The sequence below is a fragment of the Sturnus vulgaris genome, chromosome 2 (genome assembly GCF_052056855.1).
Source record: "Sturnus vulgaris isolate bStuVul1 chromosome 2, bStuVul1.hap1, whole genome shotgun sequence".
Classification (NCBI taxonomy): Eukaryota; Metazoa; Chordata; class Aves; order Passeriformes; family Sturnidae; genus Sturnus; species Sturnus vulgaris.
Window position 1 is genome coordinate 95,744,234 of NC_142244.1, and position 17,750 is coordinate 95,761,983.

General features: G+C 35.4%; 1 protein-coding gene across 4 annotated transcripts in view; it reads right to left on the reverse strand.

Moving 5' to 3' along the window:
* MYO16 (myosin XVI) overlaps positions 1 to 17,750 on the reverse strand; it is a 368,415-nt gene that overhangs the window by 69,339 nt on the left and 281,326 nt on the right. For all 4 annotated transcript variants that reach the window (XM_088160175.1, XM_088160176.1, XM_014883245.2 and 1 more), the window contains exons 26-28: positions 17,286 to 17,366; positions 16,830 to 17,035; positions 516 to 618 (exon numbers count right to left, since the gene is read on the reverse strand). In XM_088160175.1, the coding sequence (XP_088016301.1) occupies positions 516 to 618; positions 16,830 to 17,035; positions 17,286 to 17,366 (390 nt within the window). The remainder of the gene's footprint in view (positions 1 to 515; positions 619 to 16,829; positions 17,036 to 17,285; positions 17,367 to 17,750) is intronic.

Below are 17,750 nucleotides of genomic sequence, written 5' to 3' on the forward strand. Positions count from 1 at the left end.
TCCTGTTTAGTGTTTGGTACTGTTTTTTTCTTTTTCTAAACTTTACTTGATGTTCGGTAACCTCAGGTTCTCTGCTGTATCTCTGGCTCAGCATGCTGGCACCTACAAATGCACTGACTACCTGGGAAATCCTAATTAGCTGTTTTGAGTCTGCCTGTTATGACAGTAGAGCATTTAGCATAAGATTTTAAAGAAATAAAATATGTAGGGTTATTCAGGAACCGTTCAACCACTAAAATATATATACCAAATACCTTCAAAAATCTGGATAAAAATATGTACAGTGTGCATGGTTAATTGAATCTTTTTCTTCCCACAAGAATACTCTGATTTTTTGACACAATGATCACAGCTACTCATAAAACTCTGAAAATCAATTTGATAATTTACCTAAGCATATATTAAATGTCAAAAGAATACACTGCTGCAAAGGATCTGGTGGCTTGCCACCAATGGAAATGACTCTGCTAGCTTGTTTAAAGAATGATATTTTAATTGCTTTGTAGATCACAAACCTGCCAGCCTTGTAATTTACATTGCTGAAGAACAAGACGACATCTCTCCTTGGCACTCAACTTCTTCTTCTCTCCTGCTACTGTATCAGCCAAATCTTTATACCTAGAAAAATCAGCAGAAGCAGAGTTACTCTAATGTTAGTCTGGTTGACATCTTTGTAGAAATTGTCAGTTTTACTTTGACTCTCAAAACTTTGATATATCCAAACTTGTGATTCTGATCAGGGTGAAGAAAACAAGAAGGCAAATGACTCTAAATCTTATATATTATTAGACGTAACCTTAGTTAATAACAAGTGATTCCTCAAACCCAGATTTGCTTTCTGTCAGTTCTTTAGATGCCTCACTGAAAATCAATGCCAAAGGAATGAAAAGCTTTCCCAGTCAAGATCATTGGGACTGAACTGGGTCATTGAAAGGAGGAAAATATGTTTTCAGTATGACTCATACAACTTATGCTTCTTGAAGAGTAATTCATAAGAAAGTGACACTGACAAAAATTATTTTCATCAGTCTGAAATGTACTTTCATTTTGAACAGAAAGTCATGCAGCAGAGACTACCAGGAACTTGATCAGTTTACACTACTTGAAAGAAGTTCAAGAGGAAACTTGAAACTATATCATTGAGTACCTCCCAAGACAGAAAACACTGGATATTAAAGGGCTCTTTGATGTACCAGATAAAAATATCAAGGAAGGAAACTTAAGTAATACAAAGTCCAATAAAGTATAAAATTCAAATTTATTTGGACTTATTAAATTTATTGTAACTTATTACCAAATGGATGAATTTTATACATCTTAATGCTACATAATATTACTATACTTTCTTGGAGGTATTCCTCTGTCTAGATCTGACTAGATATAATGAGTCAGAATGCCTTTTCATTACAAAAAGGCAGGCTTTGAAAAGGATATACACTTTGCAAACATATCACTTTTGATTAAACTCCCAGTGAAATTTATAAGTTTTGAAGTTTGTGTGCTAATTAAATTTCCTGACATTTAATTAATTAATTAATTAATTGAACATCTGAATTCTCCTATAACTCTGCTGCAATCCAAAACTGTGCTGTCTTTGTACCCCTAGTACACACCATGGTAGGCAAAGCTGCAGTGCTAGAACGACTCCAGGGATCTCAATTGTCCCAGAAGTTGTGACAACTCTGGAGCAGCATCTGCAGGTAAACTGCTATGGGTCCAAATTTCACCTAGACTTCTAGTTTCGTGTAGTTGCACAGACCCTTGAGTACCTCAGTTCTGGAAATATTCTATTGTCTGGTAGCAGTCCCATGGCTAAGTCTATATCAGTAAATAAAAAGTGAGAGGGACTGTTTCTCTGGCATAGAAACCATCTTGCAAAACCCTAGCCTGATGATTTATTTATTAATTTAATATTATGTAATCTGCTATGTTCTATTAAACTCTGTCCCCTTCCAACAGAGTGTAACTATGTCTGAGCTGCCTTCTTTGACTGGCCTGTTCTAGTTCCCAAATTGTGCCCAGGAACTGTTTGGAGGACTGCTGGTAAGAAGGGTACAAAACTTCACCACAGATCCTTGTATTTAGTCTCACACTCCAGATTAGAATTAGAAAACTGGGGATAGCACTTTTCCAATATTCCACTAGCTGTATGGTCACAAAGACATTTATTTTATGAGTTTTTATTAAGGCTAGGGTCACCTTGTTTCCCTACTTGTATCAACAGGTTTTTCTTGGAAATCTAACATCAGAGGTGTTAGAGAAACAACTGATGGAAAGCTTAGCAACTGCTGACTGAAGCAAAGATGACTAAGCATTGACTCACAATGCATGAAGAAATAAGTGCAAAAGTGGTCAGCCTGAAACTCTCTTATAGCAGAAACCCAAAGAAACACATTTCTCTCCTGAAACAAAGCCAAATTAAAATTTAAAAAGTTGAAGTTCTAAGTTTGGCTCAAGTTTTCTTTAAAGACATGCAAATGATAGGATTCAAGGATAGCCAAACATTCCTTGCAATCTGTATTAGGTAGGATGCCAGACAAAAATGATCCACCATTTTCCTCCAGCTTTTAAAGTCTCTGAAATTCCACCACATTATCCTGGAAGTCGAATCAGAGTTCACAATCGCCTTCTTTCTGTTAAAGCAAGATCTATCTTTGAAAAGGGGGATGGGTTATGGTAGTAGAAAAGAGGAAGCTATGGAAATTCAACTCTGCCATAAACTTCCTCTGTGAATACAGCAGGACCTTTGGAAGATGATCTACTTTTCCCTAAGTTAGACACTGAAAAGTTGTGCTCCTAGCCTGAGTTAGTCACCTTGTTCTCAAAATGGTCTGTGAAGCCACACGGTGACTTGTTCTATGCATTCTAGATATTTTTTGATAAAATGAGAAGACATTGCCCTCTGGAGGTGCCTTTCTCCACTGGCCACAGATGGACTCAGAAGAGAAGTCCAGACTTTCATTTTGGTTAACTGAGAAGAATCTCCCCTTTATGCCTCCTTGTCTGACTGAGCTACTCATCCTGCAGAGTAACCAACAGAGGGTCTAAGAGAGTCTCCTTATTTGTCCTATCATTGGTTCAAATCTACTGGCTAAGCACCCAGAATGAAAAAGTACCTTTATGTCTTGTGTTATCATCTATTTTCAACTATTTCTTGTACAAAGATAAGAAAACACAAAGTTTGCAGCTATTTTTCAGCCACAATGGTCTCCAATTTGACTCTCAGTCCAGTTGTGCATATACCTGTGTCAAAGCCAGGGAATTAAAAATTTATGGAAGTTCCTGAATGAATGGGAATAAGAGAACTACACCTGTTGGTGGCAGCCCAGATTTGTCCTGGACTGAAGGCATGGTCTAACCAAAAGCTTATGTAATTTCTTCTGTACTTAGCTTTAAATGAGTGAAATTTTTTTCTTTAAATTGACAATGAACTAAGATATAAAGAAAGAAACAAAAACTCTCAACTGTGATATTGTTATCAAAATGCAAAATATCTTTTTCTATCAGATACTTTTTACTGTGGATTGACCTTGTGTTTCCATGTAGACACAATAATTTAATATCTTAAATTTAATCATTCTCAAGAATAGCAAAATAACTTATTCTTTTTTAGAATTTATCACAGAAATTAATAACAAGAATACTGAAATTACGGTGCAAGCTTTTATAAACTTGAATTATTTGCAACAACAGGGTTTGCTTCTGGGGAAATGCAATCTGGGGAGTCTTTGGAACTTTCCCTTACAGAGAATTTCCCCCCTTAGTTTACTCTGAAGTGAATGAACAAACCCAATTAAGTACCAGGCTTCTTCCCACCTGACAGGTGACACATTTTGCTCCCAGTAGATAATGCAGAATGTATTTGTAGGGCTTTAGAGAGGATCCTAAGGAATCCAGAAAGAGTAATCAGTGCTACCTTGCTAAAAAAAAGGTCTTTAATCCTATGAAATACATTTCAGCTAACTTGGACAAGTGACTTGTCTAGACTTTTTTAAGATTCAGTAGAATTGAGTATTCTGGTGTCATATTCCTTACTGTAATATTGATGTTTGCAATAGGTCAGATGAACTGTGTACTGTAAGATCATCATGTCTTTCCACTGAGTATAAAGATGCTCTTGCCTCCAGCCTAGAAATCTAATATTAGACAAAGTGACTCTCCTTCACAGCCAGGAAGCTAAAAAAAAGCAGTATTTCATGGCTATCCAGAGCAACTCATTCACTAAGGTATCCAAAATAAAATACAAACCAGGGACATCTAAAGGATTAATTTGAATTAACACCATTCCACTGCCATGTCAAGACTAATGTACTGTTGATTAGGAAGTAAATGTAAAATCTCTTCTAGTTACAAGCTGAGACAGTGATCACTCTTATCAGGGTGAAGGGAGGTCTCCCCAGCACCCATCCACACGACATCAGTGTGAGACAAGATCCATTTTCCCCAGCTTTCTCCTTTAGCACCTTCCTTGTCCTAACTTGTCATTTTCAAAGGCATAAACAGAAGAAAGACATTCTAGCTAGACAGGCTCAAACTGTGAGCATGTACAGACTGGCCAGGATTCTCTGGTGTTGCAGAAATGTGTTCTGACCTCTCTTGCTTTGCTTCCGAATGATGTGCTCTATCAGGGAAATTTTTTGTTTGTTTGGAGTAGATACTGCTGCCAATAGCTTGTGAATAGGGAAAACTGTTCTCTCGGGTCTTCACAGATAAGGATGTTATCTAATCATTTTCGTCCTCACCTCCCTAAGTGCACAGCTGACAAGATCCAGCAGGCTGTTTTTCCCCAAGGCAGAATATTCTCCAGTTCAGGTTATGGCACAGTAACCCACAGCAATATTCTAGGGCTCTGCACACTATTTGATTTACACAGAGTGTGCACAAACGGGCTGTAGGGCTGTACTCCCAGTTCTGTATGCACAGCAAATCTTTAAGCATTGGAATAAACACAACTCACTCAATTGCAATAGCACAGTGTGATAGAAGACACTAAAGGAAAAAACATGGCAAGAACAAAGGGCAGAAAAACAAGCAGCTCCAAATCAATAGCTTAATAAAAGATGTCTTTGAACTGAAGCCACAGAACTACTTTTGTTGGTTGGTTGTTTTGCTGTTCTTATTCTCAGATCTCTCTCTTGCCTAATTAAGAAAGAAACACGAAAAATAATAAAGTTAGAGGTAGCTACTGACTGCAATCCAATATCCTCAGTAAGAAAATAGTTTCTAGCACCACAAGTCAAATCTTTCCTGGAGGAAGCTCCTTTTTTCCGTGTCTTTGTCTTGCTTAAAAAATAAAAAACATATATGGCTGGCCGGTAATTGCTTTAAAATACTGATAAGTTATGTACTTTTAAGTTTTAAATATCCAAACACAATTTGTGTAAGAAAAAATGAGTGACACTCTTGTCAGTATAATTCATTATGTTGTAGTTTAATTTTCTCTTTCTTTTGCTTACTACAATGTACTCTGTTTGCCAAGGTAAACCGGTATGACTTAATAAGATCTATTCAAAAGACAGTGACTAAAAGGCAACAATCAAAATTAAATTGTGTCTCATATTTCTGCTAGAAAAAATGCAAAAATTGCCATCATAAAAGTTCAGGTTGTGCTGTTTTGGTGAAGTTTCTTTTTCCCCCTTTCTATACATCCTTTTCTCTTTCTTTGACAATCATTAATTGTTGATAGCTGAAGTATGTGAAAGAAATGGACTTTGTTTGCCAGACTTGTCACTATGTGCTTATTACTCAGGATTTTAGTTTTGTTTGCTTGGATTTGGGGAGGATGGGAAGAGTGGGTTAGGTAAGGTTTGTATTTGAAAAGTCTATCAAGTGAAAGCTGAAACATCTAGAGAGCCTATCTGTAGAAAAGAGATTGCCTGAAAAATTTTTAGTAGAAAACTGACAAAATCAGTGAGCAGCAAAGCATAGGATGGAATTTTGATTATTTTTACGTTTATATAAAGGATAAATATTCATTCATTCCTCTTCCCTCTGTTATATTCTATTTTTCTTGAAGGAATAACCTAATTATTTTTGAAATATTAGGAACATGGGAAATTCCAGATAATTAGAAAAGAGTAAATAGATAACTGTAGTTTCCAAGAAAACAGAAGTGATTTTGTCAATCTCTGTACAATATATATGACATAAATATCCTATTATAGAGCATAAATATTAAGAAGCAAAGCACGTATTCAAAATTTTTGAGAGAATAAATCTTTGGATATGAAGAAGAAAAAGATGCTTTTAGAAATAACAGATTACATCAGACAGACTGCATTTGGGGGTTCTTTTATAGGACTACAAAAAATCAGTATAAGAAGACTGTAAGAGTCACCTTTTTATGAAAAATTTTGCACCAAGACTGCTTCACAGAGACCTACAGAAATAATTCAGAATGTTGTAAATGTGGGCATGAAGTGCAGTGTACATGAAACAATTAGCAAATATAGAGGGCAATGAATAAAAATTCCAAAGTACCTGCCTATCATACCAGTACTGCTTTTTTTTAATATCTTAATTGATATCAAGCAACAGAGCCTTAAGTGACCAGATCTGCAGACCAGTAAGAATTAAGGGAGAAAATAAAAGTTTTTTGTAATTTTGGAAAAATAATAATGCTAAAAGTGATCTTACAACAAACTGACCAGTTATTGTAGTTTCACTTTGTTTTTATATATGCCTCTGGATTTTTTTTCTGGTAAAATAAACTGATTTTTTACTTCAACAATTAAAAATTCACTTCCTATACAAGAGGTCATAGGAAAATATACAGCATGCTTTAGTGTTGCTGTGGAAAAAGGAAAATATACTCAGAGTGACAATAAATGACATGTAACTGAGATAAAAGAGCAAAACTTCGGACTAAGAAATAAAACTGGAAGAATACTCAGAAAATCCTCAGAACAAAATTTTACAGTGACTCAAATGTGAGTCAGCCACTGGGGCAAATGTAGAGCTCAGCAGAGACTTTTGAGGGAGAGCCATGACTATGAAATCCACTGGATCAAAACACCTTTGCAGAAGCTTCGATTTGGGATGTTTTAATTTAGACTGAATAAAAAGTAAGAAAAATTTCTCAGATAAAGATACTACCTTATGACAGATAATAAAGAAATGAATTGGAAGAATGACTTTTTTCCTGAGTTTTATGGGGTTTTTTTGCATTAGGCTTTGTGATCCTTAATCTTTTCTAGACGTCTGAATTTCAGTTTTGGAAGAAAAGAAGTAATGAAGACATGTGTGTCTTAGTCCTGGATTATTTATTCATATACTTCCTGTAATTAAGCAGAGGCTTCCTCATCTCAGACAATGTGGCAGCAGAATAGTGAGTAGAATATAAATTATACTTCAGCTCTTGGGATTAGTGGATTCAACTATGCAAATAAAAAAAAAATGAATTCGCAACATCTGCTAGAGATTAGCTAAAGATTTACAATACTTTTGCAGCATCTTACTTAAAGATGACATTCCCATTTCATCTTGATAAAGCAATGTAAAACATATTTACTTTAAAAATTGGCAAAAATCACATATTGTCTCAGAAATACGCTAGCACTGAGCAAACAAGCAGCTCTATTACATCTATAAACATACACATCTGACTCTACCTCAGCAAATTTGTACATTTAGCTCTTGCTAGGTAGGTGTTTCCCACAGCTAATTACATCTTCATGCTTGGGCATCCCACCAACATGCACAAGAGGCCATAAAATGCTTCACTGTACACAGAATATATGGGCTACAGAATATATTTAAATTTCTTTGTTAACCTGATAATTTGATTCTGTTTAACACAAAGGTGTCATAGGACTGGTGTCCAGTGAAGCTCCTTTCCTTTCTCTACAGACACAGCATCAAAATCAAAAGTCCTTCAATTGAAACACTGAAGTGGGCTTGTACAACTTTCCCGCTTGGTCTCCTGCTGACATTGCTGCTTCAGTGGCTCACTGCTTGCCAAGAAGGCACTGCCCAGCTCATCAGGAAATATACTGAGATATTTGTATATTGCAGAAGCAGAAAGTAAAACCAGAGCAAAATGGAAATTGTGATATTTAAGAGAAATTGGATTGGATTTTCTGTTCCACCTAGATAATGCTTTATTTCTTCATTCCTTTTGGTGTTTTTTTCTCCTGTGCAACCAGAACTCAGCCAACGAGGAATGGGAACATATAAAACCCTTCCCTCAATACTCACTAGTAGCTTAGACAACATTTATTTGGATTATGGGGAAGGATTTTTGGACCTCTTTAAACCAAATGGCAAAATACCTTCTCTGTGAGATCATCTCTATTGCTGCTCTCTTCTGTGGGAGCTCCCCTTGTGTCTCTGAACCCTGTGAGTACGGTCAGCCTGGGTAACAGGGATTCTCCTGGCTCTGGATTGTATAATGGTTAGACAAACTGTCCAAAAGCATCGTTTTTCAAGATATGCTAATGTTGTGTGCCAAGAGTGGCCCAGATTCTGCTCTCATTTAGACTGGAATACAGCTGGAGTAATTCTGCTAAAACAGATGATGTTATGCCACATTGGTCTAAACATGAAAGCAAAGTAAGATCCAGTGATTAAGATGCATAAAGGATTTTACATGCTTGCTTGCATAGGATTTTATGTTTGCTCTCAGATATCACCAGTATAAACTGCCTACTATTATTCAGCCCGACTAGGAAATCTAGCTTTAGGAAGTGTCATTCCAGGTTCTTTTCTTGAAGATTAAATGGTTGTAAAGAATATCAAGATATGGATAAGGAGAAAAAGGGTGCCATGAATATCTGTGCTGAGTGGAAAGAATTTAACAGCTGCAGAGCCACGGAAAGAAGAAACAGCAGAAGGGTCACAGTTGTTTTTGAGTGTGAGGCAGCTGGACTGCATCTATACAAGTCCTGTGACCTATACAAGTCCTGTGACCATAAAAAAGCAGCACTCAAGATCAACTAATATTTTTCTAAGCATTGAAATCACACTGACATATTTATTTAAGCAATAAATAACAAGGAATTATTTTAAAATAATACAGAAAAAAAAATTAATCTATGTGATAATTTGCACCTTAATCCAATAATTCAAAGTTCCTGCATAGTGCCACTGGCGTAATACAATGTGTTGCATATTCACTTATTTAAAATATGAATTTGAAATATATGCTGTTTGTATTAATTTAAGAGTACAGTAATTCTAACAAGAATTTCCTTAGAAGCATTTCAATGTATAAGGATTAGTGAAAATATTAGTAGTTTATAATATTTTAACAGGTTTATTACTATGGCAGGCATTTAACTGACTTTCTTACTACCACACATAAATCTATGTCAACTATCTTTGTCATGTGATGTCAGCAATTTATGAAGTACTCAATAAGGATTTTTGCTGGAACCTTAAGGTTCTGAAATAAAGTTATTAGCTGCTTGTTACAGGCACATCGAACTCAGTTTGTGAGATATGGGTCAAGAACGTTCATTATGCTGATTTGTATACAAATATAATTAGATTTTTTTTTATAATCCATGCTTTTAGATGAAATCCAGTGCTGTGGTAGGTATTTTAGTACCTTGTGACAACATTTCTCCATGCTTAGAAGTAGCACAAGCTTTAAAATTCACAGATGTAAAACATGCATAGATTTTCCTAAGGAATATAAGGGTTATTTAGTGATCTAATAAACATTTTGTTAAATATGAGGAATAAGAAATGTCAAGTGCTTGTGGAAAGCAGAAGTAACAAGGGTGGCACTTAAATCTACAGATGAAATAAACATTTTAAAATTTCACAGATCTTGACATTAAAATAAAGAAAACCACAAGAACTGCTGAAAAGTTCAGCCAGAATTATGCTTATGTGTGCCCAATAGTTTTACGATTGCCTAAGGAAATCAACGTAGTTGTACACACTTAGCAGTGGAGGGAAAACAATACCTTGAGATTCTCACTGGAACAGCCTAAAACTGGGACATTCTCTATTGCACAAATCAATAGACTCTGCAAGAAGCTTCACTAAGTTTTATGCATTCTGTACTAAATGTAATATACATAATGCTGGAAGATTATTCAGATTGCACACCAAACATTTGAAAGTTAGGAACCATCAGACTTAACTGACCATGTCATCTTTATTTCCCTGTGTCTGGCTATTTAATGACCTAATTACATCCTCCTGCTCAAGGGACCCCTTTTCTTGTCAATCCTGTAGAACTGTTAAGTGTATGACAGACATGAATAATTCAACTGACTTCAATAGTTGCACACATTTACACATTTGTAATTGCTTTAGCAAATGAGGGTTGCATTATAAGATTCTGAAGATGCCCAGCAAACAATGCCAATATTTATTTTTGCCTTCTAAATACAGCTAGATGCCTTCTAAATAAAGTCATGGCAGGTCATTTGGAGCAACATGATATTTAAGGTCCCTTCCAATCCAAACCTTTCTATGATTCTATTGTAATTACAAAAATTCCCAAGGACACAGACATTTTGAAAACCACAGTTTTAAACTTCAAGGATGACCTTCATTCCTCATGGGGAGTTAGTCATTACCAGGTTTATGAATTTGTGTTTAAAGTGCCCTCAAAAATGATGATTTTAAGATACTTCATTTACTCACCTTTGCTTGCATTCTGAAAGAAGGACAAAAATTATTACCCTCAATCAGAAATATCACTTCCAGCTCTAGGTCTGAAGCAACAAACTCCACAATGGCAAGACTGCCATTTGATATAAATTGATATCATTACATCTACTTTAATGAAATACTGCTTTTGTAGCACCAGTCAGATTACTTCTTGCTCCCCTTGCAAAGATTTAAGGTATCGTGGCACATATCAATGTAGTGCTCTGTGAGATTTCTGATACTGCACAGCAGGCAATAAAGCTGAAAGGGCCTGTGTGATGATGACCCATCACTTTGCAATCTGCTCTGCACATCATTCTCACTGATGCCCTAACTTGCTCATGAGACTGAAATGTTCTGCTGACTTTTAAAATTCAAAACTTATGTATTGTAAAACATTATAACTTCCCTGCTTTCAAGAAGGAAAAAGGGAGAGGGGAAAGAAAGAGGAAAAGAACAATAAAATACTTCAGGACAAAGGGAGATTAGATATACAATGATGACTCACGCATATGATTTACAAACATAAACAACACATCTGTGCAATACATCATCAGCTAAGAGCATTAATTTGGTGTAAATATTGCAATAGCTATTAGAAAGGGCTTTAAAGGAAAAAGACAGTCCTTAATTGGCAAAGCAATGGCATCAGTATTAACATAATCTTTCTTGAGAAAAAAGAGATCTCCTCAGAATGATCTCTAATCAAAGCTAATTATTCGAAAGAGTTAATAATCATTTACTGCTCTGAAGCACTAAAGTTTTGGTGTTAAGACCACTATTAGAGTATTTCCTTATCAATGCACGCTGCCCTGACTAGAAGTACAGAATTCAGGATCTGTAGTTCAATGCAGCTTGAAGAATAAATTAAGAACTTCATACTAAAATCAGAGAAAAACCTGTAATTAGAACAGTCTTCAAATATACTTGTTTCACCCTCACTGCTATGATTACCATAAGAATCCATTATCATTGTGTTCCATATTCTTCCTTCCTAATATTTCCTATTAAAATGGATATTATGCCATGTTTTTAAGTTACTTTAAAACAAAAAATCATCAAAATGTTAACTCTTTATTTCCTTATTTTTAAATAAAGCTTACAGTTGGTGATTTAGATATTTTTACCTTATTCATATTGGAGAATAAGGTTAGATTATGAAAGGAGGGAGAAGAAATAGAAACAGAGGGGAAGATAGGGAAGAAAGGGGAATGGAAAGAACACAAGGAGGAGGAGGATGAGAAGGAAGAAGTTATGACATGTACCTCCAAACAGCATAAACCAGGATAAATTACTTACAAAGCTTCATGGCTGCATTTGCCTAAGTAAAACTAAAGATTAGATAGGTGCAATTTAAACAATTTTAAAAGATTATTAGAAACAGTAAATCATAACATTCTAGTGACTTATCTCTTGCAACAATACTGTAAGGAATGTCTCTACGTACAGCCTTCATGTTCTCCTTCAGGCTATGAAATTTTCTCTGCTCTTCCTTGAGCAGCAACAGAAGACAGGATGGGACTTCCAGGACGGCAAACACAAGGGTAAATTGATAGAATTACACCCAGGAAAGACCATCTAGAAACCTGAGAGACAGTAATGAAATTCCAAGAAACACTCAAAAAGTGCAGAAATAAATGCAAGGAACAGCAGACTAGAACCTGGGCTTTCTGAACAACAGGATGTTGCCAAAGAAATCCTGCCATTCTCATCTGCTAAATGAAAGGCTCAAATTGCTTATCAGTTCCAGTAATCCAGAGAGGTTATCCTGAGCTTCAACAGCTCTGAGTGTTTCCTGTAAACTGGCAGGGAAGGCTAACACAGATGCCTCATTTAAGGACTTGTGTAACTGGACCTTGCAGTCTCCACTGCTAGGCAGTGTCCCAGACACAAGACACATGGGACATGTTAACCTCAGTTTCTAAGTTAGTAGTGTATAAATTCTTTCTTGGGCAAGGAAACTGAAATACAGAGAGAGAAAAGAACTGTGTGTAGTTCAGCAACTTGGTGAACAACATTAAAGAGAAAGAGGAATTATTTTAATTTCTATTTCAATTTAAAGATCATGGAGTGTTTGTAGAGGAGGATGGCACCAATATAAAATTTTTCAGAGGGAATGAAACAGAGCATCTTACTGCTTCACTTTTACCTGAACATCCCTGAACAGCTGTATTCTTGTACTATGCTGAGGTCACCTCATGGGTCTTTGATCACTATAATTACTTTTAAAAATTTATGTTCGAAATGGCTTTTACATTTCTTCCTTGAGCACCATGTGAGGTGAATGACACAAAAGTCAGCCAGGATCCATTTTATTAACTGATGCAAAGATATTAGATTCTAGATATTAAGCTTGTATAACGAGGCTCTGTTTGTGCCCCAGAGAGTTTCTGAGCCCTATTGTTCTGCACTGGAAACAGAGCAGACACTTAATACTTACTTTTCCTATTCCATGGCACCAACGGCCAAAACCATAGTAAATTACTGTTTATACTAATGGGCTTTTTGTATATCTTATTCTAAATTAGATATATTTTAAATTAGATATGATTTTAAATATGATATCAAAACACTAAATACTGGAAAGAAACAGCCATCTGCAGACAGTTGCTAATTTCATGGCTATTTTACTGTTTCCTTTCTTCCAATAAAAAATATATTTGAGGATACTTTATCTATGTGTACAATTTAGGCTGCAAACTGGAAACTTTAAAACCTTTAAAAATTTGTTTGTGGCACTGTGTGTCTTGATTTAAAAAGAAAAGCTAGAATTTAAAAATATAGTCTACTGAGAAGCATTCTGAAGATATTAAGCAAAATATATGAGTAAACTTTTCCAGGAGTGTAAAATGCATGTAAAATGAGTGTAAAACTCAAGGTTTTCTGTTTCTAAGGTAAAAATTGATCTGTCTCTGTGCTCACAGAGCTTTAGAAATTGAGCCAACACTGCAGGTAAATTCAGCAGAAATACTGCATCTGGAGTTGGCAAATCTGTCGAAATCATATATATTATTTCCAAATGATCCTATTTTTTTAGGATTTAAGAGCATCTGAACCTATGAATTGTCATTTTATTATACATTCATTGAGAAGAAATTTCACAGCTTCCATTTAATAATGAAAATTTCCACAAGATTTCTCTTCTGATCAGCAAACTTTGGTGATTGAGGGGTTCACCTCACAGCTGTCAACTTTTACTTTGATAAGACAGAAGCAGAACCAGTAAACTCAAAAGGATAGCAACAGAAATAATGATTAAGCTTTGTAGCTCAGGAAGATATACTCTTGCAAAATATGACATTTCTTTAGCTGCTCTCTCTTAAGCCATTGTAGGGGTTCAAATGCAACTCATAAATAGGTTAAAGAGAAGTCATATTAATCCCTAATTAGATAGCACTGCCACTGTCTGATTGCTGGTAGAATATAGGATTTCCAATATTCTATCCCTTTGCCACAAAGTCCTCTAATTTAAACACCTCGTCTTCTTATAAGCCAGCAAAAAAAAAAAAAAGTGCCTTAATTTTTAAATTAACAACTATTTTGAATTCTGACCACATTATCTCTATGATAAGGAAGACCCAAAAAGTAAATGCACAAAAACTGCAGGGATGGTGAGGGAGAATAGTAATTCCCTACCTTTTGGAAATTCAGGTTGGGATTAAGGCCACAAATTCTCTTTAGAATCCTAGAAATACCAGTTTGACAGCAAAGGAAATAAAAATTTGAAAGGTGAAAATCTCCATCAGCTTCAGGTCTATAAGCATATATGGGAATATGACAAAATCATTTCTCATTCCAATCAACGAATAGTCAGAGAAGATCAGAGTCTGGCTGAACAGCCAACAAAACTAACACAGTTAACAAAAACTCACCAAAACTAATTATCTAGTTTCTAAAAATATCCTGTCGGTTACCAAGGCAATATAGAGATGGAGCACAAATGAAGGGTTTTTAGGAAACTTTTTGGAAAGGTAACTCATAATCTCTGAATTCAATATTTCTTTCTTACTTGCAGTCTGAAAAAACGTAGAGCTTTAAGAACTGACTGTACTTTTTAAATGTGGTCTAATAATATATTTTCTGCTTAAAAATTTCATACTTTCAGCCAATAAAAGAACAAATAGGCACACTCTTAAACTATTAAATGGAAAGAGTTATCCAAATATGCTGAATGTGAATATGAAGGTTAACTTGTCATGGTGAGCAAAGTGAAAAATTCAGTCCTCTACAAAGAAAGATAAGCTTTGGCCTGTGTGGCATAGATGGCTATAATAAAAAGCTTCACAATACTGATGATCTTTTTCAATGCTTCTGGACCAAGAGATCTGTATTTCTATTTATACACAAATCTAAAAATTCAGTTGTATTGAGAGATTGTATGCAGAGTGATTATTACTAAATTCTGAGTAGGTTCAACATATATTCACAAAGAGTATTATAAAATGAACTTCATTTTTGGTGACACCATGCTATCCCCATCACTGTTAAATTCATTTTATGTATAACAATAAAATTATTAAGACCTGGTGCAAAAATGGCAGGGGCCTAGCTGCAAAAAGCCTGCAAAGGTAATTTATTGTGGAGGAAAAGTGATAAAGATGCAGAGTAACAAAACTAGAACTCTTCAAGGTAACAGCATAAACGTTGCTGGCATCATATTGCTGGGTTTTTTACTATTCTTTTCTTACTCTTGTTACTGCAAATAAATATTTATTGTGAGACACCAGATGTCCTCTAGACTTTCATGTAAAAATTTGTATTAGGGAGTTATTTGAAGGTGTGGATGAAAAAGACTGAATTTACATTTTTAACAAAACTTCTCAAAATTAAGAAAGTATGTCAGACTTGTGCCTATACTATTGAGAGTGCCATGTTCACATGGTTAATTTCCTTTACCCTCTAAAAGAGAGCAGCAACTTCCACATCACCCACCAGGATTGATCCTAGGCCTGTAATAATTCCCAGCCTGTATCTGGGAATTGTAGTGAAAAAGGCTGGGTGGCAAGGAAGCCAATCACAGTGAGGATCTAACAGTAGGAAAGGTTTTGGGACTGTGCTCATGTAACAGTGCCTCAAAGGTCCAGTTGAGTTATACAGAAATGTCTATGTAGAGATTGCCCATACAACTTCAGAACATGAAAGCTTTCCCAAATCTCCCATTATGAGTGTCTTCTTCTCAGCCAGCCTGCCCAGCTTGATTCACACTGGAGAATGAATATTGTGGTAGGACACAGACGGTTTATTTACAAAAAAGATGGAATTGTAAACTCCTGTACTCCTGTACAAGTGTAGGAGTTTTTAATTCAAACTCAAACTCACTGTTTGAATATATACAGAGAGAAAAACATTCTGCCCAAGCAGCAATTTAACATCCACAACTTTTTCCAAGATGACAACTCAAAGTTGTGTGTAAGCAGATGATATTCCCATGCTATTTTTCAAAAGTGAAATAATACAAAGGTCATATCATGACATATTATTATATATCAATCAAGGAGTAGAACATGCAGAGAGAAGGAACCTGGCTTGAGTGCATGAGGCTGATAACAAATACTTCTTGGGCAAGACAGTCTGCTTTCTTTCCTGAATCTTTTGAGAATTTAAGTGACCCAAAACCCCAGTCCTGAACTGGGAATGGGGAACAAGAGTTTGCCTTCAGACAGAAGCAGACTTTTTTATCTTTTCACATTAATTCAATATGTCACTGATTTCTAACAACAATAATAAAAACGGAGTTGTGGCATGAGATTTAGTACCTCATGACCACATAAACAAATCCTATCCTATGAAATACAGTTAATGAACCCATGACACCTATACCTAGAAAGCTGAAAAATTAGACTATTTCTCCTTCTCCTTTTTAATTACCTGCAGACAATATGCAATATTTTATATTTTTCAAATAATACAAACAGCATAAGTTGTAAAAAAGAACACTTTTATGATGGCATACGTTTAAAACTTTATTTTTCTGATGATCGTTGTAAATATATTTCTGCATATCAATATAAATTTTATTAATTTATAAATGCATTTCTAAAGTTCATTATTTGTTCAATTAAAAAGTAAAAGGCCCAAACCACTTTTAGAAAGACAAGATTTTCTCTGAAAAAAGTCTGAAAGACTCATAAGCAAAATAACATTGCAAGCACTCCCAGAACAGGACAGAGGGCTTTGTACTGTAGTTAAAAAAAAAAGGTTTTATGAAACTCGAAAGAATTTACCTTGACAAGAAGTCTGTGAAGGAGAGACGTACTGGATACCCATGTCGTATAATTTTGATCATGTCTAGGACACCAATGTACTGCAGTTGAGCAGACACATAAAAATTATCAAAAGTATCTGGCAACTTGGAGTTATTAGGTTTTATACAATGAATGCAATGTGGTGTGCAATTCTGCAGCTTCCCAATAATGTCTGCAAGTGATTTCTGGGGAAAAAAACAAACAAATGAACAAACAATTATCAATCATTCCTGTTCAGCTAAGATTATTGTTCACCATATACGCTATTCCTAACTTTTTAACATCATTTTCTCAAAAGGATTGACCACATCATGCAAATGGTTTTCTCAAACATAAGATTTTTCTTTTTTCCATTGCAATCTGCAGAGGGTAATCCTGCCTTTAAAACATCTGGAGATAGTTTTGCAAACTTCTGTCCATAAGATGTTCACTGACCCTGAGCTGTATTGCCACAGTGGTTGGGCCCCCTCGTTCCAGTCTCTGAAGAAATGAGGATGTTCCTTTCTTTTTCAACAGCTGTGGAAGAGAAAAGCACACACACAACAATTTTATCTCAAGATGAGCAGCACACCTTTATTGGCATTGTTGCAACTGACTAATGAAGGCAAAAATTTGTAAAAACACTGTGCCATAGACAAGGATTGAGTTTCACAAAGAAATAGGAATTGGATAAATATCCTCAGGTATTTGCAGAGATGGCTCTGCAAATGATGACTGGTGAGTAATTTCTGATTTCAAAAGTAGCTACGTAGATTATAAAGGTAATATACCTTTTACTGGGCAAATCAATATATTTCAGAGCTCTGTGCCAGAAGCAGGACTTGTGCAGTTAGTATCCCATAGAGTCTAGGAGTAGCATAATTCAGTAACTCTGCAAGAAGGTGTCTTATGCCTTTGGCA